A 27,690-nucleotide genomic window follows, 5' to 3' on the forward strand; every position below is an offset into this window, starting at 1 on the left:
AATTACTAAAAAGTTTCATTCACCCGTAATTTTTATTTCAGAATTAGATTCGTCGACTATAACTAAGAAAAAAAGTAAAATAAATCGATATGTGCTTTCTCCGACTCTGTATGAAAAAGAATATCTCAAAAAAAATAGATATAGTTTTTATAATACTTTCATTGGAATAGTCCAATCGAAGGAGTAAGATAAACGAACCTCTCATTTATAATTTCCATATGACTCATTCATATCTCTGCTATATTCACCACAGACTATTCAAACTAATAATTTATAATATAATAATACTTACTTTGATTTTTCTTCCAAATTTCCAAGAATAACTTATCTGATATTCTAAATGGCATCTTTTATCGTCCAATCAAATTTCTTTATTAGTCTTCACTCCTTCTGGCTATAGGTAAAACCTTAACCTTATAAAATCTAAATTTTAAACGACAACACTTCGTTCTTTACAACAAAACTTCTTTTAGTGTTCTAAACCAAACTAAAAGATCAATGATCATATATATCAGCAGTGATCACTAAATGCCCCAAAAGTTTCATAATTGAAATTCTATGATTTACTAAAAATTTAATCCACTAATCTTAAATATTTGGCAGTGATAGGATGTATAATATAATCGGTAATTAACTATAGAATGTACATACATATATGTTATCACGTTTTACATCTATCTTGATAGTTTGGAAGCCACCACTTTCTTAAATTCCTATAAACACTTGGTTTCTCAAACATTTCCTTGTTATGAAGAGCTGCACACACAGCGCATACGTTACTTGTTTCGGTCGGGTCGTAATACGTGTAAGACGATTTCCATAGAAAGAATTGATTATACTCTTTACTCGACATAAGTTTAACTATCATATCTGCCAGTGCAGAAGGTTTCGCAGTGCGAGCGTTTAAGTAAGATCTCGGTGGAAGGAATCTGTAAAAGAAAATACCATGTAAAAAATCAGTACTATTGGAAATATCATCTGTGTCTAATGTAGTTTCTGCAGTATCTTTATGATCGTTCATTTTTTATTTGTGTTAAAGTCCAAGAGATGAGATGGCCCAGCGGTTAGAACGCGTATATCTAAACCGATGATCACGGGTTCAAACCCAGGCAGCACTGAATATTTATTGTGCTTAGTTTATGTTAATAATTCTCGTGCTCGGCGGTGAAGGAAAACATCTTGAGGAAACCTGCATGTGTCTAATTTCATAGAAATTCTGCCACATGTGTATATTGCAACCCGCATTGGAACATCGTGGTGGAATGTGTTATAAACTTTCTCCTCAATGGAGAGGAGTCCCTAACTCAGCAGTGGGAAATATACAGACTGTTGTTGTTATTGTTTTTGTGTTGAATACTATCATACTTTTCAATGGAAACATCAAACTCGTTACAATTCTTTTTTTCTTTGTACATCTCACTTTGATAAAATCAATAGATATTTTTTTTTTTGTCTAAAATACAAACTTACCTAGAATAATCAGCTCCACCAAGAACAATCGGTACTGAATCGTGCTGCAATGCTGTTAGAAGTTTTTCCGTAACATAATCTTTAGATAACGAATTTTCAAAAGCAAGATAGAAATAATAATCACTTTCTAAAATAGAATCGCAACTGTTCTTCTGATGCCGTGGACACTTTAGTGGTCCACATGCTCCGTATATGTCAAGCGTCAATCCATAGGCACGTAGCGCTCTTCTTAACTGATGAGCATATTCTCTTCTGCCACTTCTACTCGAGCAGTGTGACACAAACCAAGCTACAGCCTTACTTTTATTTTGTAATTTTGTTTCTATGTATTCATCATTTAAAGTCCTGCTCACAGCCCAATTCATTTTCTCTCGTGGTCCTACAACTTCTCCATCAGAATTCCGTATTTCAATGTATGGGTATGGTATATCTGAATCAAGTCTGTAAGTCGAAGTCCAATTGAAGAAGCCATCGAAAATATCATCGCAAACTGGATAATTATCTGCTGATTCCATGTTGAAGTATATAAATTTTTGACGCTGCGATCGGATTTTTGGTAATCGCGATTTTGTAAGTGTTTCAATATTTCGCCCATTAAAAGCGATCGCATCGAACTTTGATGTGTCACCGTCAAAAAAATTTCTATCACTCGTGACGTAACAATTTATCTTTGAACAGTTTTTATCGATGAACGCTCTCTGACCGTCTCCGAAATAATAAAATGGTGCAAAGTTATGGGGAGTCCAAAGGAGTATGTATTTAACATCTTTTTGCAATCTACCGACCTTTCTATACACTTCTGCGTATCTGTGATCTCGAGCAACATTTTCAAGTGCTTCGTTAACTAAGTTATCGTTATCAATAATTAAATTATCCTTATCTATCAACTGGATCCAAATAACAGATATCATAAAGCTTATACATGTTATAATTAGGAGTAATCTAATCGAGAGAAATTGCCTTAATGACGTCAGGAGGCGCAAGCGCAGGGATGTGGGACGAGGCATCTTCTTCGCGTCATGTTCGAGCAACTTTGTTAATTTTTGATTCCTACGAGTTTTTCGCCAGTATTTTTGGATTAATGATGAAATTTTGATTGTTATATCTGAAACAAGTGAAGGCTATTTTAGTATCATTAAAAAATATGCTTAACTATCTTGTTCTATTGCCTAATAACGTTATAACAGAAGATATATAGAATTATTTTTGTGAAGTGAGCATGGAAAGTGTGTTTGCGGTACAATGACGTAATGAATCCTTTGACGTCGTTTTACGATCAATTTGGTCGATAGAAGTTTTTGTTTTATATTTTAAAAATAACAAGTTGTTAGTAGGTAAATAATTAATATTCAAAATTACAGTACTTTTGACGAATTAACAAAGAGTCGCATCAAATTGCATTCTATAATGTACCAGGCGCTCTATTTTTTAATGGTATAGGTTGAGCATATGGGTCACCTGATGGAAAGTGATCACCATCACCCATAGACAACGACGCTGTAAGAAATATTAACTATTCCTTACATCGTCAATGTGCCACCAACCTTGGGAACTAAGATGTTATGTCGCTTGTGCCTGTAGTTACCCTGACTCTCACTCTATCTGCCTTTTATTTCATAATTTGAAACGTAACCATTTAAATTTTACTTTATTGTTATGTACTATCTGAGTGTAATAAATTCTGTGTGACTTAGGACATAAATAAATATAAACTACATTACTATTGAAACATAAAAATATTAAATATGATCTTTCTTCATACCATAGTATAATATACAACATATAAACATACAATAGTTACGAAATGCGTTTTGAAACTATAAAATTATTATATAATTATTAATAACAAAAATACCAATAAAAAAGTTAATCTTTAAACTAACCGCTTCATAATATTGGTATGATAAATATTTTAACTTAAATTCATTTTTATTTCTAATTCAAAATATGAATATAATTAGGTATGCCTAAATGACGCAAAGAAAACTTATACTTACAAAATGTTGGTACCCAATTACATTATTAGAATAATCAGAATAACTTTTCTAACAAAAGATACTAGATACATATAATTGAAAATAGAAATTGGAAGTGAGCATTTATCTTTAAATTTACTTTCAATGTTCAGCAGTGCGATTCTACAAGAATTCACTTCGTTTCTCACTCGTGAAATTTGGTCACTTTAAGTGATACGCCATTTTTATACTCTCCTTTCCGAACCGTTGGTAGCTTCATTTAATATAATCTAGTTGTTTAATGGCGATTAAAGAGTGCTTGTAAAAACCTACTTGAATAAAGTATATTTTGATTTAAATTGTATAATTATTATAATAAATGTCACATAATTATCATATTGTGACACTCTACAATCGTGTTTTGCGGTGAGATTCAAGTTTTTTGTTGAATAGAATAGCTGCTATGATATCATATTCGATACAATTCCAAACGCGAATTATTAACACACTATTATTATAAACACACATGCAGAATGAATAATTGAATACCGTAGATTATTATTTTATATCTCAACCAGTGATTTCACGGGGACTCAAGGCCAAAGTTATTTATTTACCTCTATTGTCAGTAGAATAAACTTACTATAAGATTTGCGATCGCATTTACGTCAGACAATATGTAAATTTTTAAATCTGGAATATGACGAGAATTTACAAAAATAAATTGAAGTATAAAAGTAAGTACTGACACGGCATACCGCAACTTTTTTATTTTAGGAGTAGTCAAGGTAAAGCGAAAAGCCCGCGAAATTTGGGTCATGATTCCATGCACATACTCAACTGACGCGACTTTCCATAACCTACTTTTATTATATAAATCTTTTTTTTTTTCATATTTATGATGAGGTAGTAAGTTATTATGCCAATGAACATGTTAAAAATAACAAATTGAAGCTACTAAACTTAAACTTAAAATTGAAGTCACTAAAATTAAAATATTCCCACTACCTAAAAGGACATAAAGGAATACTAATATATATTATATTAATAATATATTTTTTTATTTATATTCTAACCATATTATATTATTACACAGTTTATTAATTATTTCGAATGTTTTTTTTATCTGTGGTAAAATTTTTATTCAAAAAAATTTATTATACTTAAAATATTTAAATAAAATACTCCAGAAGTTTACACGACTTTCGCTCTTAAACCATGAAGCGCACCTGTTGTTACGCCATGACATTCCGTATCCGTATAATCCAACCAAAAGAACAGCAAGCAGATTCACCGTTAGCACGACTTTTTAATTTAGTAAGGTATGTTTACGCATGCGCAATGAATTCGAAATATCATTTTCTGGAACAATAATATCTTGAAAATAGCACTGGAATCACTATTATAAACATTGAATTGAATTTATTATAGGTTTTATTATTTATTAAAGGTGTTCACTCGCGTTTGCGTGTTGTAATTTGAGGTTTGTTTTGTTTTGAATGGTTTTATCCCCTCTCTGCGGATGGAGCATGGGCTAGCACGGCGCACGCCCGGCAACTGACGTTTTCAAGGTCAATAGACCGTGAACTTATGACATAGCTATCTGCTATCCAGCATTGAAAAATTATAATTCTGGACTTTCGATTTTTTTTCTATGTTCATATATAGCGACATGGAATATAATAAAGTACTTAGATAAATAAAGTGCGTAACACCATTTGTTTATTAAAACAGAACATTATAATTTTTAATAGGATTTTTTTATGAAATTCTATTCCCCTAAAAATAAAATATTCAGGTCCTTTATAAAAATAAAAATTTCATTATTGATTATTTACCATTAAATACAAAATTTTAAATAAATGAATATGTATAACTATAGTGATATTTATTGTTACCTTATCTGTATAAATATCAATTAAGTAATAATAATAGTATATATTGGGATAGTGACGTTATTTTTGGTTAATTACACGTTTTGGTAACAAACTCATTACGCACACATACAAAAGTAGTGCAATTTAATATTTCCCATACAAATCAAATTCAATGTTTTTGTGTGCTTAGATTAAATTCTTGTATTATTTAAGGATTAATAGTTCTCGCGCTCAGTCCAAATCGAGTAATTAAATCTCGTATTCAAGATAACAGACGGTCATAAAAATAAAATGTTTTAATGCATTTCAAGTATTTGTAGAAAGAAATACTCGTTTGTTTTCAACTTTTCTATGATGCTGCCCATTTCAAAACCGTACAAGTATGTCCGTAATAAAGTACGTTTTTGTTACACTTTAATTTTTTTAGAATCCAAAAAATAAAGTGATTGAATGTTATTTTTTTTTAATATTCGAGTCTAAATAACTCCCTCATATACATAAAGACCGGTTTCTAAAAAAACCGTTTTTTTTTTATTCTTCAAATTTCGTTAAGATAATTATGTTTATGACTTTCGCAGAGACCACAGATCTCTTTAATAAATATCAGGAAATAAACCGCGTTTGTTGCTATATTATTGTCATATGTTAATATTATTTTTTAGAGTAAAATCTAAATTTATTAGCCCCTCACAAATATTATATTCAGTTACTGTAATTTATGATATTAAAAAGCGTTTTGTCTTTTAACTCACTAGGTCGAAGGTATAAATGTATACAGCCACTGATCTGATACAAATTTTAACAATCAATATTATTTATATTAAATAAAATATACATACTTACGTATAATAAAAAACAAATAAAAACGACACAATGGTTTATAAACATTTTACTTATCAAAACAAATAAAGATTAGCTAATGTCCTGATTAACAATGAACCATTGCATATAAAATTCACACACAAAACCACACTATTTTTACAACGCAGCGCTAAACACTAAACCGCCTTGAATCTAGTATTCTGCCAACTATGTATAAAGGATTTGTCATACATATGTTACAGAACATATACCATTAGAAGTTCCATTGGACTTGTTTTAAATCTTAACTAGTTACCGCAACTTTGCTTGCGTTTTATAGATTGGTTCTAAGGTATTATTGAGACAATATCTTTATACATTATAGCCTATATGTTTAATGTATAAGCTATACAACTAAATTTATTAACATAAGAATTAACAACATTAAATATATACAAATATGAACTAAAACTAGTTACTGTATAAATCTTGACCGCGTGGAATGGTGGCAAGAATGCTAGCAGCATTTCCCCGTTGAATCGCAATTCCGATCCTCTGGGCAAAAAACGAACCAGCTTTCCCGTCACCAGTGGAGGCAATTAGGCGAGGTATTTTAAATTTTAAATCTATGTCGTAGTTTTTGCGTGAAAGAGTAACTAACATAGATCCCTACAAATTTTCGCTTTTGTAATATTAGAAAGAATTAGGAAAATAAAATATTGCGCTACTACTAGTAATATACATTAGCACGTTAACGATAAAATACATAGATTGTCTTCATAACCAAACGACTGCGTTATCAAATCTCAAGACATATCCAACTTTACAATATCTATGACAGTACCGAAACTTGACAGGACACTTCACTTTTTCATTACATTTTGAAGTGTAAGACTACCCATTTCTGGTCTTTAAGAATTTGTCAGGAGAAAACATTAAATATTTGTAAGGATGTACACCTGACCTACGTCTAAGTTCCAAATAATACGAACGTTGCTTAAGGTGCCACTGAATCTGAAACACAACCATATAATATACCTTCGCTGTTAATTACTACAACACTTACGCAGGCAAGACGCCACATTTAAATGTATTATATAAGAAATTTTAATAATACAAATACTCATTCAAACTGCAATGAAATGGAATGTTCATTTTAAGGGCTATTAACTCACATACATAGACACGCCGACATACATATTCACAACCCTCATAGATACTTTTAATTTTTGTTATATTATTTTGTACTGTTAAATATAGAGCACAACCACTTGGCACATAAACAGCAACAACAACAGCCTGTAAATTCCCACGGCTGGGCTAAAGGCCTCCTCTCCCTTTGAGGAGAAGGTTTGGAACATATTCCACCACGCTGTTCCAATGCGGGTTGGTGGAATACACATGTGGCAGAATTTCTATGAAGTTTGTCACATGCAGGTTTCCTCACGCTGTTTTCCTTCACCGTTGAGCACGAGATGAATTATAAAGACAAATTAAGCACATGAATCAGCGGTGCTTGTCTGGGTTTGAACCCGCAATCATCGGTTAAGATGCACGCGTTCTAACCACTGGGCCATCTCGACTCCTTGGCACATATCCTTGCTAGAAACTGTCTAGGTTTTAAGAACAATTTTCAAATATACGAATATTATTATATGGAAAGAGGTTTCTTGGTAAGAAGTTTTTTTTTGAATATTTACCACTTTGTACATGTACATTAACTGATCATATAAAATTAGCTAACGTTTATTTATTTTTATAAATTGAATGCAATAACCCATGATATATAACATAGATAACTAAACGAACAGACAGTCTTTGCCTTTCTTGGAAATCCACCGATGCTCCGTGCCATTTCTAACCTACTTTGTGCTTCGTTTTAATCATTAAGGCATTTCCACATCTCAATTACAGTTGAAATGGTTTATGTGAACGTACGTTACAAAAATACTAATTAAAATCGGTGAAAATTAAAATCGGTAAAAACTTTCGGTGTTGGTAAAGTTCCCGTTTCTGGTGACAATTTAGTGGATCTCAATGCTTTAAATTCACATTTTTCTACATCTCCTATTGTTTTGGACGATGTAATTAAATCAAATACTATTTCGGACTTGTCCAAACATGTATTACCGCAATGTTCTTCTTTCTCTCTTCAGCCAGTTACCGAAGATGATGTAAAGAAACATGTATCATCGATTAAATCAGCTGCAGTTGGTAGTGATTCGATTTGTTCCAGAATGATTCTCCCTATTCTCTCTGAGCTCCTTCCTGTCCTGACGCATCTGTATAATTACTCCATATATACCTGCACTTTTCCATCAGTATGGAAAAATGCTCACATTATCCCTCTACCTAAAATACCTAACCCTAGTTCTCCTTCACACTATAGACCAATTTCAATCCTCCCTTTCCTTTCTAAAGTTTTGGAACATATCATTCACGAACAGTTGGCGTTTTACCTCGTGTCTAATCGTCTCCTGAGCCCTTGGCAGTCTGGTTTTCGAGCTGGTCACAGCACGGTTACAGCGCTTCTAAAGGTTACGGAGGACATTCGATACGCTATGGAGAATCGTCAACTTACTGTAGTTGTATTGCTTGATTTTAGCAATGCATTTAACTCGGTAGATCATGATGTTCTTTTATGCGTTTTACGATCTTTAAACGTGTCATCCTCTGCGTGTATCTGGTTTGAATCATATCTTCGAGGACGCTCGCAGTGCATTCAGTTGGGTGAATTAAGCTCAAATTGGAGCGCGCTTAATTCGGGCGTTCCTCAAGGCAGTGTGCTATCCCCTCTTTTATTTTCTGTCTTCATTAATACTATATCAGCGGTAATTTCTTCTAAGTTTCACCTTTATGCAGATGATCTACAATTGTATCGCCACTTTAGTGTTGTGGATGTTACTACGGCTATTACTGGTATAAATGAAGACCTCAAACGGATTCACAATTGGGCTAACAGTTTTGGCCTTGTCGTGAATCCCGCAAAATCGCAGGCATTAATTGTTGGAAGTCGGTATATGCATAAATGTCTCTCTTTAAATAGCATTCCTCCTTTGGCATATAACGGCATACCAATTAATTATACCGAGCATGCCAAAAATTTGGGTCTTCTTTTCAGTAGTGACCTGTCCTGGTCCAAGCATATCAATGAGGTAAGTAAAAAGATTAATTTCTCTTTTCACTCCCTTAAACCTCTTCAATATTTCCTTCCTACAAAAACAAAAACTCTTCTCGTTCAATCTCTTTTGCTTCCTCTGATAGATTATGCTGATTCCTGTTTTCTCGACGCTACTGAAGAACTGCTTGATAAACTTGAGAGGCTACAAAATTTATGCATCCGCTTCATTTTTGGTCTACGCAAATTTGATCATGTCTCTAGATTTCGAGCTGAACTCAAGTGGCTTCCTATACGTCTTCGCAGGGATACTCACGTTCTATGTCTCCTTTATAATATACTTTTTAATCCCTTATATCCCAATTACCTTCGAGAACGTTTCAAGTTCTTGCATCCTCCTGGTTCTCCTTGCCGTCCTAATGTCCAGCTCCTACTACAAATCCCTTCTCATAATTCTAATTTTTACACCTCCGCTTTCACAGTGCATGCAGCGCGTTTGTGGAACGCTCTGCCGTGCACGATTCGCACTTCTAATTCAATTCACATTTTTAAAAAGAAGTTAAAAGAGCATTTCTTATCAGTATCCTAATTTTGGCATATTAAGTAGTGTATATGTATTTATATGTATGTATATTATAAGCATTTATATATGTAAACTTTAATGTATTATATATATATATTTCTCATTTTTAGTTTAGTATTTGTTTTAGTTTTATTTTGTAATTGTAAACTCTTGCCTGTCTACCTTTCACTGTTCTGTCTATTCTCACTCTTCTGGGTATGCTGGAAGAAATCTCTTATAGGGATAAGCATACCTTTTAAATTTTGCTTTCCTGTGACTTATATATTTGTATCTGTACTGTATCTGGCAAATTTTAATAAACTGTTAAATAATAATAAATAAATAATAAATAAATAAAATCGAATATTGCGTATTTTAAAATTAGTGCCGATAGCGTGGATACGATTCGTGTATGTATGATACCCAGAAGAGTTGAGATGGCCCAGTGGTTAGAACGCGTGCATCTTAACCGATGATCGCGGGTTCAAACCCAGGCAAGCACCACTATATATATGTGCTTAATTGTGTTTATAATTCATCTCGTGCTCGGCGGTGAAGGAAAACATCGTGAGGAAACCTGCATATGTCTAATTTCATCGAAATTCTGTCACATGTGCATTCCACCAACCCGCATTGGAACAGCGTGGTGGAATATGTTGCAATCTCTCTCCTTAATGGAAGAGGAGGCCTTATCTCAGCAGTGGGAAATTTACAGGCTGTTACTTTACTTTTATGTATGTGTATGTTCTTTCAACTTATTTACAACACTTTACAACTTCATATAAATAACACGGTTATTTTTTTTTTCATTGAAAAAAAAAGGAAACAGATAATGTCCCACATTATTTAGGATATTAATAAAATATCTATTTACCCCTCCTTTTAAGCTTTTCGTTTGTGTTTGGAGTGGGGATCGGCAGTAGCCATGATGACCCGTATAACCCGTGACTATGAATGACCCGTAACCATTGCGCTATTGACGCTTGAAATACACCACTATGAAGGATTTTTTATAGTACATTTGCCTTATAAAAACAGGCTTTTATACTTTATATGTTTCACCACCATGCAAATTGCACAACTACTACAAATAGAAAGACCCGCTGAGTTTCTTTCGCCGGTTCTTTACAGGTTAGGGTGTTCCTTTTTCCGAAACGGTGGTAGTGATTATTTTGACCAACAATAAGTAAGTGTAATGCTTCTATATTGAATCAAGGCATTTAAGTTTGAGTTTGACACCACTAGGCTCAAGGGCTATAACACATCCATGTTGTGTTTTATCCCTAGTGCCTAGAGTTACAATGACTCAATCGCCCTTCTATCTGGGACACAACAATACTAGCTATTACTGTTAGGCGTTAAAACTTGTTATGAGTGTCTGCTACCCAGACGGATTTGCACAAAACCCACCCAAGTACATAGTATAAAACAAAGTCGCTTACCCCTGTCTCGTCCTATGCTATATACTATGTAGATCTTTAAAATTACACATCGAATTTTGATGAGGTTTTTTTTAATAGATAAAGTGATTCGAGAGAAAGGTTTTTATATGTAATACATTAACAATATCGTAAAGAAACAATGAAAAATCTGTAGTATATTTCATGTCAGCGTGCGTAGTAGTGGCGGGTAGTTGTAATAAAAAATCTCCTACAGTTTATGTTAGAAAGTATTTAAGAAATCTAAGCAACAAAAACACGTCTGTATACTAATCTCATATACAGCCATTTTCGTCATAAATAACAATTCCTTATAAGAATGAAGCATTCAAGTGCTGATTTCATTGACTCTTATTACCTGTTCCAATTATCCGGTTCTTACTAACCAAGCCGTTATCTGATTAATAAATGGTAGTTATTACTAATAATTTGCGTGTCACACTGCTTTCGTTATTATTAAGTGGTCTCAAAGTAACACGCAATTAATTAGTTATAATTACCGTTACCCGATTATTTAAATTTCGAGCGTTTTATTATATGAAGAGGAAAAAATCACACTTTCTCTTTCTCTCACAAGAGCAACTGTTTACTGTGCTCTGTGGAGTAGTAAGCCTATGTACCAGGCTAGGCTGATATTTATATTTATGAGGGGAAATCTAAATAACTTTGTATTAATCTTATCTGGAACATGAACCCAGGAATTAAGAATAATTATCATTTGTTTATTTAAAAAGGAAACCGATTATATATGCTATGACCACATCATTTCAATAAAGAACTCGGTTTGACGATCTGCGTGGTCGAATAGTGTGTACACCGGTTTTCATGGGTAGGCTGCACCGAGGTCCCGGATTGGATTCCAAGCCGAGTCGATGTGGATAAAGTTCATTCGTTTTCTATGTTGTCTTGGGTCTGGGTATTTGTAATACTTCTTATTTAGTTACTTCTGATTTTCCATAACACAAGTGCTTTAGGTACTTACATTGAGATCAGAATAATATCTGTTAATTTGTTCCATATTTATTTATTACTTTATTTATAATCGGTCTCCGAATATTTCAACGTAATAGAAAACAAAAAACAACTACACTCAAAAGATATTCTCCTCATTTCCAAAACAAGTTGAATTTATAATCCTACGGAATTTTGTTACTAGAGTTAAGAAACTCACTACTCCGTTGTTATTTATGATTGGAATTATACGACTAACAGTCTTAACTCTTAAGAGTTAGTTAAACTGCACCTTAATTGCGACAATTCTAGAAAGCCGTAGAAAATAATGAGATAGTATTCACAACAGTACCTTAACTAACATGTTTTAAATATCATATAGTAACATAATCGGCTGGCAGAAGCTGGATGCGAGTAGCCGGAGAAAGACCACAGTGGCGTGCACTTGGAGAGGCCTGTGTCCAGCAGTGGACAAGATCAGGCTGATGATGATGATGATAATGATGAACATAATCGTGAAATGATTCTAAAAAATACATTGCATTGATAATAGATAAATCAAGCACATACCGAGAGCACCCAGTGCCAATTACATTAATATGAACAGAGACAACAACAACATCACATACATTACTCTGATCTCAATGTAAGTAGCTAAAACACTTGTGTCATGGAAAATCAGAAGTAACGAAGGTACCACAAACACCCAGACCCAAGACAACATAGAAAACCAATGATAATCTATATCGACTCGGCCGGGAATCGAACCTGGGACCTTGGAGTGGCGTACCCTTGAAAACCGGTGTACACACCACTCGACCACGGTTGTCAAACAGAAGATTACGAGTTCGGATCCAAGTACAACTGCCACATAATGTGTTTAAATTAACTTATAGTTAATTTAAAAAAAAACAATGATATAAAAACTATCTTTTTATACCTAATATAGATATGATTACTATCCCGGGATAAAGGAGATCGTTCGAAATGTCAAAACTACATTGTACCCATATACGAAATAAACCCAAACAAAGTTACTGACCGACCTCGTACATAATAAACTACCGACTCGTTTACGTTTTGATAGTGATTACAATATCGTTAATACGCCCCCTCTGTCTAGGATAGATTACATAAATCGCTTGTATAGGAGTTACATTATCATAGGAATTTAATAAAACAATCCACTTTAATACAGGTGAAGTATAATAAATAAGGCCGTAATTATTTTACTTCACACTCTCATATATTTATCTTAATGTAGAGTATATGTGTAGAGTCGAGGCCCAGTGGTTAGAACGCGTGCATCTTAACCGATGATTGCGGGTTCAAACCCAGGCAAGCACCGCTGATTCATGTGCTTAATTTGTCTTTATAATTCATCTCGTGCTCAGCGGTGAAGGAAAACATCGTGAGGAAACCTGCATGTGACAAATTTCATAGAAATTCTGCCACATGTGTATTCCATCAACCCGCATTGGAACAGCGTGGTGGAATATGTTCCAAACCTTCTCCTCAAAGGACGAGGAGGTCTTTAGCCCAGCAGAGGGAATTTACAGACGTCGCTCTTTCTACAATCCACTGAACCGAATTTGATAAAATTTTATACAAAGCAATCTTGAACTCCAAAGACTTTTCAAAATCAAAATCAAAATAATCTTTATTCAAGTGGGCTTTTACAAGCACCTTTGAATCGTCAGTTAACAATTAAGTGAAGCTACCACCGGTTCACCACCACGTTTACGTACCACCGAGAAGAACCGGCAAGAAACACAGTAGTTACTCTTTTTCAACATTTAAAAAATACAATCGTATTAGTTAAATACAATTATATATGTATGTAATGTATCCTGCCCGGAAGCCAACAGTTATTAATTCCACGCTTTTTTATCATCTACAAAATCTTGTATCGGGTAATACGCCATTTTGATGCCTTTCTCTTGATGACCTCTAAAACGCGAGCAAAGTTCCGGGCGACAACTATAGTATATTATAAAATTAATAAAGGGACAAACGATTACAAAGAATAAAGGAATGGCCGTCCTTATACAGAAATTCAAAGATAAATATATTAAATGTATCAAGTAATAGTCTACCTTAGTTCTTTACATTAAAACTCAAAATCCTTTGAAAGATTTTCTGTAAGTCTTGTATAGTAGTCAATACAAGGTGTTCACCTTGTAAAATAAGGGAACGTATTTTGAATTCAATTTAACATAACAATGGCCGTGCATCGTCCAGGTTTTCTTACAAAAGGAATTTAAAATATTATTCAAAAAAATATGTCATTCAAGATATTATTGAGGGTTCAAATTTATGGTAGAGTAAATTTATGTGCGTTCTAATAATAAGGAGAAATGTACAGAGATCGTTTATACATATATTTTTATAAATGCTCGTTGATGATGGCTTTGTTATTAGATTGCGCACATCTTAACCGAAAGTTGCGAGCTCAAACTGAAGCAAGCACCTATTAATTTAATTCATCTCCGGCTCAGCAATGAAAGAAAACATCGTGAGGAGACATGCATGTATTCAGTTACAATGAAACTCTTCCAAAAATCCACCAATCCGTATTGGAGAAGCGTGGTCATTTGACATTTCTTCCTTTAAAAAGAAGGTTTTCAGCTTATGTAAGTTGAACCTTAAATAAGCTGAAAACCTCTCCTAGAGAAAGAAGAGACTTCCCGTACAGAACGTTGAACCAATTTTTACGAAATTTAGTATAAAAGAGCTGAGATGGGCCAGTGGTTAGAATTCGTGCATCTTAACCCATGATTGCGGGTTCAAATCCAGGCAAGCACCACTATATATATGCGCTTAATTTGTGTTTATATTCATCTCGTGCTCGGTGGTGAAGGGAAACATCGTGCGGAAACCTGCATGTGTCAAATTTCATCGAAATTCTGACACATGTGCATTCCACCAACCCGCATTAGAACAGCGTGTTGGAATACGTTCCAAAGCCTTCTCCCTAATGGAAGAGGAATTATCCCAGCGGTGGGAATTTTACAGGCTGTTACTTTTTTTACTTTTAGTATAAAACAAGATTCAACTCCAAAAAAGGATATTATTATTCCTGACACCTGTCAAGAGTGTGTGATAACTAGTCTACTTTATCTTAAGCCAATTATGCCTCGCGTATCAGGGATTGGCTTAGTTGCTAGTATAAAAATATAGACCAGACATACAGACATACAGTTACTTTCGCTTTTTTTTGTAAATAAATAAATATGAGACAACATCACATGCATTACTCTGATCCCAATGTAAGTAGCTAAATCACTTGTGTTATGGAAAATCAGAAGTGACGACGGTACCACGAACACCCAGACCTAAGAAAACATAGAAAAATGATGATAATCTACATTGACTCGGCCGGGAATCGAACCCGGGACCTCGGAGTGGCGTGCCCATGAAAACCGGTGTACATACCACTCGACCACGGAGGTCGTCATTTATTTTATTATATTAGTATAGATAAAAGTTACAAGACTATATGTTAGAAAGTAACTCCTACATATATAAAGGAGTGTTTTTGTTAAATATTACTTCTGGTATTCGCAACAATCAACACAGAAATGAACCTGTAAACAATACCGAAACGGATGTGACGTTTCACGACAGTTATAGCGGCAGGATGTAGACGTCGAAACTTCCGTTACATTTGTTATACAACGGTCGACTGGCAAAATAGTTGTGTAGTAAACTATACGATGGATATTATGAAACTTTTAATGCATTAGAATGACGGCTAGGGAATATAGCAAGATATGGTTGTACATTCACAATGTATCAGCACTAATAAATATATAGTCTTTTTTTAAATCAATTTATCTAAAACCTTTTTTATGTTACATCAGACGCAAATACAGCGTGTTTCAAAGAAGGCGTAAGAACGTCTATACATATAATTGGAGTGTCTTTAATATTAAAATAGCCCTTTTTTACTCAATGCATATGTATGTATACACGGTACATATACCAAAATGAATTATTTTACAATTTTTGTCTGTCTGTCTATTTGTTGCGGCTAATCTCTGGAACGGATGGACCGATTTTGACGGGACTTTTACTGACAGATAACTGATATAATGAGGAGTAATTTAGGCTTAAATATATTTTTTTTAATTCAAACGCGTATAAGGTCGCGGTCTCAGCTAGTACATAATATTTTTATTCTTTTGTTTGTTATGTGATAAGCGTGAATTTTATGTTTTTGAGATTTAAAATTGATAAGGCTTGTTTACTTATTGACCTCTTAATCTCTTAACCCCTAAACGTAAAATTATTTATATTTTTCTCATTGTCAAATATCACCCACCGCACCACCTCTATTTTAAAGTACTAAATAAAGCATAATGCTACTTTTTCATTACGTTGTCAGTTTTTCTTTTGAATTTTTTATTCACACGGTCCTATCAGGGTAACTAGAATATCGTTTAATTTATCACTTCTGCTGCTAATATGTATTTAAAATTGGTATTATTACCATTTATTTTCTTTTAATAAAGATTCTATCATTCTACTTTTATACTAAAACATTTGGTTTGAATCGGAGAGACAACAGCTTAAACCATTTATTTATATTTATATCTAAAAAATATTATAGCAATACTAACAATTATTAAAATAAATAAAGATTTTATTTATAATATGTAACAAAATATCAATTGACAATAGAAGTAAGATATCCTCTCAAAGTAGTCTTGCAAGCCAAGGGATAGGTTTGTAATCTGGTGGAGAGTGGTCCGGGGATGCTGACTGAGGCACAATAAATCTTTGCGGATAATCCTCACTGGGCTGACTGGCCGCCGCTTTGTATGACGTATCTATTGAGATACCGGCTGTTTGTTTTGTTGAGCCATTGTTTTATACGTCTTAAATGTTTTGGAATATGTTCAGATAGTCTTATACAATAGAAAAATAATTTCCAGATAACAAATGAAAAAATGACATGACATTAAAAAAAATTAAAACAATATATTTAGACACGCGTTTGCGCGCCAGCCAAGTTCAGGTAAAAGAACTGGCGAGCAGTATTTGGAGCCACTTTTGACCTTATAACTCAAAAACTATCTGACATAAAAGTGGTCAAGTTATATACCTACCATATCAAATATATATATCATTATACTGAACTGGGCTCTCATTTTACATTTATGTTTTTGTTGGGATCAATTATTTCAAGTTTGTTTTTAAGCATTGTTGTAGAATTAATTAACTATCAATATACTTGAACAGATCAGACAGTATTGTTCAAAGAATCAAAACGTTTGGCACTGTTTCGTTTTAAGTAAATGAAGGCGAACGTCAAACAAGAACAAGCCGACAATTATAGAAATTAAACGAACCGCTTTAAAGCTGACAATGGTCCAATTACAAACACTAAAAGGATCTGCCGAGCAAAATTTTCCCCACGACAATAAATTTGAGAGCCCCTCGGTGCGGCGGTGTAAGCGGCTTATGGGCTTTTTGACTGGATTCCTAGATTAAACTAACTACTCACTGAAGGCTGTATGCTACAATTCGCTTTGTTACTTTATTCGCAACTAGCTGTGCCCGCAACCTGGTACGCGTTTGAATTTAACAAAAGAAATATATTATTGTAGCCTAAGTTACTCCTTATTATATATATCAGTTATTTGCCACTGAAAGTGTCCGTCAAAATCGGTCCAGCTGTTCCAGAATAAACAGACAGACAGACAAACAAAAATTGTAAAAAATGTCATTTTGGTATATGTACCATGTATACATTCACATACATTCAGTAAAAAAGGGCTATATTCAAATTACAAACAGGCACTCAAATTTTATTATATGTATAGATTTAGATAAATTTGTACGTAAAACTTCCTAATAAGTATTGTTGTTGCTGTTGATTGTTGTTTCAATTCATGCGCCATTTTATTAGTCGTCCAGACGCAATTACACAAAGTAGTTAATTCGTCTGAATGACATTCAGCCGAACAATTAGAAATAGTGTATGACCTTTAATTATCCTCAATTATTATAATTGCTCTTAAAGTATAGTTGTTATAGTATCATATGTATGAATTAATTTTCTTAATTTTTGCTTTTAAATCACTATGTTTAGCTGTTTTATTTAGTACTTATATAAAATAGGTAAAACATTGTTATTATACTTTTACTAGCGATCCGCCTCGGCTTCAAACCGGTGCAAAACTACTAAATATACGACAGAATCTTTCATGTTTCTTTTCTATAAATCGCATGAAAATCCGTTGCATGATTTAAAAGATCAAAGCATACATAGGGACAGACAGCGGTAAGCGACTTTGTTCTAGATTTTACAATTATGTTACATTAACAAAAAAAAACGATTTATTTAAAGAACTTAAATTTCTAATTCATTTTGTGACAGTATTATTGAATTAACTAATACTGAATTTTAAGTCGATTACATTCAAGCTAATAATAAATAAATAGAGATTGAGGTAAATCTTTAAGATAAAGTATAAAACTTAACGTTTCTGCTATTTTAAAAAAACAAAAACAAAAACTTAGTATAGCTGGTATATAATTTTGAATCCGATAAATTCTTCGGAAAAAAATTACACATGTATCTTAATGTCATCTCATTTTGTTATAATTTTTCATGTGTTCGATGTAATTCATTTCCAAATCAAAACGTATTCAAGCAAGTTAGAATCGCCATTTACAAGTGGGACTGACATTTATAGCGAGGAATGTTTATTTCACATCCTTCATGTTGAATTCATTACTCACAAGAGTCACAGTATTTATGTCATTTAGCCAATTAATGAAATGTCAGATTTATTATTTACAATTGAATCTGTTAAATAAATTGAACATGACTCCTAACTTGTCGTCATTTATCCGCGAGACTTGACTATGGAAATGATAACGGTATTATAGGAAACATCTGTGTTTTAATTAAAAAAAAGTAAAAGTAAACTAACAGCCTGTACATTTCCCAATGCTGAGATAAGGCTGCCTCTTCCATTAAGGAGAGGGTTTGAAACATATTCCACCACGCTGTTCCAAGGCGGGTTGGTGGAATGCACATGTGGCAGAATCTCGATAAAATTAGATATATGCAGGTTTCCTCATGATGTTTTCCTTCACAGCCGAGCACAAGATGAATTATAAACAAATTAAGCACATATATATAGTGGTGCTTGTCTGGGTTTGAACACGCAATCATCGGTTAATATGCACACGTTCTAACCACTGGGCCATCTCAGCTCAGTATTATTTATTGAGTCAGTAATTTAGTATATTGAATTACTTTCTTCCGGTTTTTTATGTTATTGTTATTATAGCTTGGAATAGCTCTGCAATCCTCAGGGTTATCAGCCTCTAGCCACCTAGACTACGTTCCAGCCGGACAATAATATTTCAATTTAAAATTAAGACATACCATTGCTTTATTGATATTCCTATTTCTAATATCATTTCTAAATACTTTAAAATTTTAAATATCGTTTATTTTATTTAAGTACATGTGAATTTCCAGTCAATTTATTTTTTCAATATTTTTCTTTCTCCTATAACTTATGCATTGGTTTTTGCATCATCTTTCTGTTTTATTATAAATAAAAAAATTAACAAAAATAAAAATCGACAAGTCGGGGCGAGTCTCTTGTTGATTATAATATTCGACTCTGACAATTAGATGAACATAACCACGTTACGGAAGGTGACTTAAATATGCAAATTAACCTGTAAATAAAAGATTCGGCCAAGTATCGCTAACGTGCTCCTCAGTATTGTTTCGTTCCCTTCTGATGCTATCCTATGCTCATAACCTCACCCAACTTTCACCGAACTACCCTTGAACTATATCCTTTATAATAAAAAAGAATCATCAAAATTGGTTGGCACAATTTTGAGTTATTCACCTATTTATCGCGCACACACATAATGCAAATTTAAGACTTATATCGTTTTCATAGGGATACCATCATCAGAACTGGATAAAAAAAATATCGATATCGGTCCACCCAGTGAAGAGTTATGAGGAAACAAATATAAAAAAAATACAGACGAATTGATAACCTCCTCCTTTTTAAAGTCGATTAAAAATATAATATACTTAAATTTAAAGATTATTAATAAATTATTTTAAAATTTAAAAAGATTCGTATGGAAAACATGGATAAATAGTTAAATGAGATTATTATAATTATTGGCAATGATAATTCGAAGCCATAACACATAAGTATAAATACAGTTTAAATTCTACTATTACATATTTTTTAATATTTTTGCAAAGGTAGCATATTTTACTACATTATATCATAATGTTTTATGTATTTTTATTATAAACAATTTTATAAATCAAATATAACTCACCCATCAATAAGGTCATTTCAATCGAAGTGAAAATTTATTACAAACGGTACAACAATAAAATATCCCCACCTGTAATGGACTGATACATTTCGTTCCACACGATACTCATATTACCTTGATTATATCCCTAACCAAATGTTTGTCATATGCTTACAGTATTGATCGTAAAGCAAATGCTTATAGAAAAAACTATAGGAATGCACGGACTGAAGTAATAAGCGGCCAGCGTGATATGTTTAATAAAATATATGTATTACTCAATGGAGCTAATATAGCTTGGTTTAACCTTATTCTAAGTTTTTGTTTCAAAGCCGAAAGATCCCAGATGATAAGGTCTACTCTCCCACTCATTATGGTAAAACTGGACAAGGTTATAAAAAGAGAGCATTGACCAAAAAATTTTGATACATTGATCGTAATAATGTACGAACAAGAGTCAGTTCATCAAAAGTCTCAGCTGAGATGACTGGAACTACCATCGCTTTTGTTCAGATTAGAACTATTAGATAGCTGTCACGAGACAATCTCCGATGCTCCAATATCAAGGCTATTGTCGAATAAATCGAGGATCGAAGTTCCTCGCTTGCAAGTTTAGAAGTAATCTGTCTTATTAAACTTAGAACTGAAAATGGTGGAAACGTCACCTCGAAGGCGGAGATTGTGTCACTTTATCAGTGTGTCACTACACACTGATAAAGTGACACAATCTCTTTTCTAGTTCTGATGGGAAGTTCAACAGCTGTAAACCGGTCAAACCAAATAGTGTGTAGAGATGACATTGACTTTCTAAAATACAGAAACATAATTTAAAAAACACCAGCAATATATTTTCATATACAAGTTTCGTCTTTTGTAATATTATTATTGTCATATATTGAATAAAATTAACGATGTAGATTGAATAAAGATATTTGCAAACAAACATATTTTTAAATTCTATCCGCTTACCGCTACTCGCTCGTGATTTGACCATACCTAAATACAAGCAGTTACACGCAGTACATTCACAACTTCGCACATTTTGGCAACGTGTCGCCGGCACTCGGATTACACCCGATTTTATTGCGAGACTTTTCAATAATTTATACCATAACACATGCCTTCGCCTCACTCCTCACATTTTAATATATCCTACCCATTTATATATATCATATATCTTTTTTTTCAAATTGATATAATAAAAAGAAAGTCTTATTACTAAGGCATGATTGGAATAAGGTTTTGGAGGTTTTTCCACCACTGCTCCTATGTGCATTAATGGCACAAATGTGACAGATTTTTAATCAACACATACAGATTTCCACTTTTTTAATTTTGTTAATTGTGAATTTAGAATTAAAGCTAAAACTGAACCGACAAGAAACTCAGTAGTCACTCTTTTCCACAATTTTAATTACAGTGTGTCAGTAAGTTACAATTAAATATTCATAAATCTGGCCTAGAAATCAATGAATACTAAGTCCTAAGTGATTTTTTATCTCTAATATAATCTTGTATTGCTATTGAGTAAAATCAATACGTATTGTTATTTTAGACATGAGCTTTAAATTTTTAATAGTTCAGGTTTAGTTGTAATTCCCCTCATATTAGAACATTTTAAAGTTGTACATAATGCATTCTGGAGCTGGGATGGTCCAGTGGCTAGAACGCTTGCATCTTAACCGATGATTGCGGATTCAAACCCAGGCAAGCACCAATATATATGTGTGCTTAATTTGTGTTTACAATTCATGTTACAATGCATGTGTCTAATTTCATCGTAATTCTGCTAAATGTGCATTCCACCGACCCGCGTTGGAACAGCGTGGTGGAATATGTTCCAAACCCTCTCCTTAATGGAAGAGGAGGCCTGTTACTTTACTTACTTTACTATGATGCATTCAATGTCTCTCCCGTGCATTGCTCGTGGCTCGTCGGAGCTCTCCTTAAGGGCCGAAGATCTGAGCCCCAGTGTTCTTCTCCATTGAATACAACAGCACAAGGCCAACCCAGCTGCCGTCCTCCGTGGTATCTGAAACTATTGCTAAACGAATTTAACAGGACTTCAATACTTACATACAAAGCCTCTCGATCACGATTTAATCTATTTTCATGTGCTCAATATGAGCGATTATCTGCTTTACCGATCGAGAATGATATATTGCATCGCAATAATTTGACGTTTAGACGACGACAAAAGGTACTAAGAGTTTAAGACTTGATAGAGGAATTAATTTGAAAACTGACGAAGGTTTTCTTACTCTGACAGTACCATTGTTGGATCAAACAAGCTAAGAATCGAAATTATTTTTGATAAATAAACATTTTGGTCGAACGTAAAAAATGTACTGAAAAAATTGGTTACTAACACCATCCAGCTACATTTCCATCTTGTAAGTAAAACTTACTTGTTTCTAGAAAACTAGGGCTAAATTGTTTTTTAACTTGAACTGAACAATGTTTTACTAATATGAGAAATGATACGTATTTATATATATGCTTAAATCCATATATAAATACGAATTAAAAATAGTTACTGTATAAATCTTGACTTGGAATTGAGGCAAGAGTGCTAACCAATGCTAAAAATTGGTAATGAGTGGAACTAAATCGTCCTCTCAAGATACCAAAACTATACCACAGAGCCATAGAGATATGAAGATGGATTTTCTCGGAAGAGAAGCTTGAGAGAGAGTGAAATAGAGAATCGAATTGCGCCATCGAGAAGAAGAGGAGCAATTGAATAAGTCCTGGTAATCATATTTGAACTGTTAATATTACTCAGTATAAATCTAGTTATTTTGTCTATCTATAGTAGACTCTAAGCATTTTGTTTTGATAATAAATAATTCAGAATATGTCTGCTTGAAGCCTGTTATTTTGGAAACAAATGGTCATTTTATCTTCGATCGCTCGTGACATTATCTGGGCTCATTAGTGTCGCTATTGAGGAACAGATAAATACAAACACTATCACCAATATACCATAAATCAAATATAATTATATAGTTAGAATACGTAGTACTTACTATATATATAGATATACTATAAAACATACCTCCTAGGTATAAAAATATATTATTATGACTATAAAGAATGCCTATTAACATATTTACTAAAAAATATAACTTAGACTACAATAAAAATATTATTGTAGTCTACGTTACTCCTTATTATATCAGTTATCAGTGAAAGTCAAAATCGGTCCAGCCGTTCCAGAGATTAGCCGGAACAAACAGACAGACAGACAGACAAAAATTTTAAAAAATGTTATTTTGGAACATGTAACAATGTACAAGCATCGAGTAAAAGAGGGCTATTTTAATATTACGAACAAACACTTCAATTTTATTATATGTATTAATAAGCTATTATCTTGTTTACAAACTAATTATTCTAGCTACTATTACAGAGCCCTCCAGCACAAACCCTACTCAAACATAGCATTCTGATGTACAGCTGAATATAACTCAAAGAATATCCAAAGACAATATAATTTAGACATAAATAATTTTACCACTTTTTACTAATTGTTTTCATCCTGACATCACTGTTTCACTGACGCTCTGACTAGACACGACTGTATTTGAATATTGAAATTATTTTATTGATATAATCATCTTCATCATCAACCCACGTTCGTCCACTGCAGGACACAGGCCTCTCCAATTGCACGCCGCTGTGATCATTCTTGGGCTACTCGCATCCTACCAGCACCTGTTAACCATCTTGCGTCAATCGTCACTCCACCGTGCCCGAGGACGTCTCACACTACGTTTGCCGAGACGCGGTTTCCACTCTAGAACACTTTTACCTCAACGGTTATCGGTATAATATTGATATTTAATTACGAATTAGGATTAGGGTTAATGGAAGACATATAATAAATATACGGACGAGACCGTACCAATTGGTGATATTCTGATATCAATACGCTCAGTAGTATATATATAGTACGACATAACTAAGATGTAGCATCGGCAAACTCAATAAAACCGATTACTGCCGATTTATACAAAAGAAATAACTCCCTATCGCGCCATTCGACGCTATTCGTCGATACAGATTCTCGTTCATATGATATTACAAAATATTACGTTTGTGTAAGATCATTTTCGCATAAGAAATATATATTGATAATTTGGGATAGCGTACTTAAGTCGGATGTCATCGGTTTTACGAATTTTGCCGATGCTACTTCTAAATAGTGTCGTACAATACACAGATAGATGGCAACATTCTTCGGACAAAATGTAGTCTATTCCATTCGAATAAAGATAAGCACATCTTAGATTTACGTGAGAGATCAATGTTCATGATTATTATATTACTTTATAAAACAACACAATTCTACTATGAGCTGAGATGACCCAGTGGTTAGAACGCGTGCAACCGATGATTGCGGGTTCAAACCCAGGTAAGCACCACTAAATATATGTATATATATATATGTCGGAGACGGTCATGAATTCCATAGCGTAACGAAGCGCGGCACGAATCCCGCGTGGCGGCAGCACTATCGTGACGTCACGACGCGACTAACTTCGTGCTACGACGGAGCCTACCCGGTGGAGGCGCTCAGAGACGACTCACTTACGATTCCGCTCTCGTGAAGATCAGTACCTCCATCCTAGGAACTGTCATTCGCTTCGTTGCCAAGTGTGATACAATGTGATACTGAACTCCTACTAAGTGTATAAAGTACTTTAAACGTAGAATAAACGTGTTCCTGTATTCGCGGTTTCCTCTTTGCTCGATCACCCTAGTAATACGCCCCTATGATGCCTGACTATCGTACTGATGTCGCTGTCGATCCGACATCAGAAGTGGGATTCAATCGAGTAAATGAGAAACCAAATGAAGATAACATTCAAGCAAGTAAATGGCAGAAGATGCTCGAAATGCAAAATGAGCAAATGCGCGCGCTAATACAAATATTGAATACGTCGTGATCCAGCAACAACGTGACTCTGCCCGAGTTCAATCCTGACAAGCCAGAAGCGGACCCTCAATCGTGGTGTGCAACCGCAGACCTGTGCCTTTCGGACAACCCACTCGAAGGATCTCAGTTAATAGTCGCGTCGACTTGGCTGTCACAAGTTACCTACTCCGGAATCACATGGACTCAACTCAAAGAGCTTTTTTCATCGAGGTTTGTTCCGACGGAGACCATCCCAGCTATCCTCATGCAGTTGAACACCAGCAAGCCTAACGATGGAGAAAGCTACGCCGCCTATGCTAGCCGAGTACTGTCGTCATTGATGAATCGATTGAAGAATGCAAGTACTGAACAAATTGCGGTATCGGTTGTGCTAGCTCATTTGGCACAAATCGATACTAGATTACAACGACTTGCGTACACTACCGAGATTTATACACGCTATAACCTACAGAAAGAATTACAAGCGTAATCATATTTGAAACGCAAAGTGTCACAAGACGTAAACAACGCGGCGGACACTGCGCAGCGAGCCCGTGTGTCAACGTTACCGCTCAAATGCTACGTATGCGGGAAACTCGGACACAAGCAAGTCGATGAGCGAAGCAAGTTAAGAAGCACCCCCTGCCAGTGACTACACAGGCCCGGTAAATGCAGCAGTCAACACCGAAAGGAGCCCTCATCTGCTTCAAGTGCGGACAACCGGGACACACGCGCGCTGCGGGAGCGACGCCCCTGCCGCTGCTTCTGTCACGTCAAGCGCCGTGCCCCGAGCTGAACGCTGAGTCGACATGTGCATGGTCAAGACTCCCTCAGGATTACTAACGCATAACGGTCAGTCAATAATTTTTCACTTTGATTCAGGAGCCGAGTGCTCGTTAGTACAAGAAAGTTGTGCTAAGAATTTGTGTAGTAAACGTGTAAACAATGTTGTTACGTTGTTAAGAGCACTGTACGAATGTTGTGTAGTATAATGATTAACGAGTATCCGACAGAAATCTTATTTCATGCCTTGTCTAATGAGTATTTGCGTAGCGATATTATTATGATAGGTCGCAAGATTTTGTTTTCGGGTTTTGTTGTTAACATTGGAACGATCAAGCTGACTCCGACAAAAAGAAACTTTATTAATTCGTGTGCTACTAAAACTGTTCAAAGACGACCGTATCGTTGTTTACCGGAGAAACGAAAAGTAATGCGCGAACGAGTAAATAAGTTATTAGATGCCAAAATTATACGACCGAGTAATTCACCCTTTGCAAGCCCAGCTAATAGAGCTAACCGTGAGCTGAACAAAAATACCGTCTCGGATAGGTACCCGTTACCGTTAATGTTTGATCAGATTTCGCGACTTACTGGTGCAAATATCTTCACAAAATTAGATTGCGCTAGTGGTTTCCATTTAATACCGGTAAATAAAGAATCAATTGCACGAACCACGTTTGTAACGCCTAATGGGCAGTATGAATTCTTAGCTATGAATTTTGGTCTTCGTAACGCTATTTCAGTTTTTCAGCGGGCTTTGATGATTGCGTTGGATGATTTAAGCTAAAGCTACATTGTAGTGTATGTTAATGACATTTTGATTATTTCGGAAACTGGAGAATAGGGCATAGAGAGATTAAAAACAGTATTGGAAGTTTTATCTAAAGCAGGTTTCTCACTTAACCCTAAAAAATGTTCATTTTTAAAAACGCGTGTACAGTTCCTAGGGTTTGAAGTAGAGGCAATTGAAATTCGCACGTAAAAAATTGAAGCTTATCGCGGTTGAATCGAGCGATAAGTCGTGGCAGGATGCATTAAGTGACGTAAAGCTTGCATTAAATGGTACAGTCAATAGGGTGACGAAAAGCTAGTCCACTCGAATTACTTATCGGTAAAGTCGCACGCCCTCTTAATTTAAAGATTTATGACGATAATGAGGACGTAGATATCGAACGAGTCAGAGAAAACGCAGCTCTATCGATTTCAAGTGCGGCTCAGTATGACAAAAAAACGGAAAAAACGGTTTGACAGTACTAAGACGAGGTTGAATAAGTTTTCTGTCGATGGCTTTGTGTTACAAAACAAAGAATTCAACCAAAATAAATAAGACCCAAAATTTGAAGGGCCACTTAAAGTTGTTGACGTGTTAGATGGGATACGCCATAAATTATGAGCACTAAACTGTAAACGTACTTACAAGTACGCGCATGATAGATTAGGTCGAATGCCCGAGGGCCAAGTACCACTGGAAGTTGAAGAAATTGAATTGAGTGA

The 27,690-nt window shown here is 34.4% G+C and overlaps 1 protein-coding gene across 3 annotated transcripts; it reads right to left on the bottom strand.

Annotated features, from left to right (window-relative positions):
- Positions 1 to 465: 465 nt before the first annotated feature.
- Positions 466 to 6,315, bottom strand: LOC124538050 (alpha-(1,3)-fucosyltransferase C-like). Of its 3 annotated transcripts, none has more exons than XM_047115061.1 (3): positions 6,146 to 6,315; positions 1,471 to 2,575; positions 466 to 929 (listed from the first exon to the last, which is right to left on the bottom strand). In XM_047115061.1, the coding sequence occupies exons 2-3, from the start codon at positions 2,475 to 2,477 to the stop codon at positions 662 to 664; spliced, it is 1,275 nt and encodes a 424-aa protein (XP_046971017.1). In that variant the 5' UTR covers positions 2,478 to 2,575; positions 6,146 to 6,315; the 3' UTR covers positions 466 to 661. The 3 variants fall into 3 exon arrangements, with proteins under 3 accessions (XP_046971017.1, XP_046971016.1, XP_046971018.1); XM_047115060.1 differs by having other exon boundaries at positions 6,142 to 6,315; XM_047115062.1 differs by lacking the exon at positions 6,146 to 6,315 and adding an exon at positions 4,655 to 4,970.
- Between the last annotated feature and the right edge of the window lie 21,375 nt (positions 6,316 to 27,690).

The sequence above is a fragment of the Vanessa cardui genome, chromosome 19 (genome assembly GCF_905220365.1).
Source record: "Vanessa cardui chromosome 19, ilVanCard2.1, whole genome shotgun sequence".
In the NCBI taxonomy this organism is placed as follows: Eukaryota; Metazoa; Arthropoda; class Insecta; order Lepidoptera; family Nymphalidae; genus Vanessa; species Vanessa cardui.

Bases quoted from the DNA above. Each gene is read 5' to 3' on its own strand.
- LOC124538050 (XM_047115060.1), bottom strand. From the start codon at position 6,190: ATGTTTATAAACCATTGTGTCGTTTTTATTTGTTTTTTATTATACGTA. The intron at 2,576-6,141 runs GTATGTATATTT...CACTTGTTTCAG, and splicing joins TTGTTTTTTATTATACGTAA to ATATAACAATCAAAATTTCA. The intron at 930-1,470 runs GTAAGTTTGTAT...TTTCTTTTACAG, and splicing joins GGTGGAGCTGATTATTCTAG to ATTCCTTCCACCGAGATCTT.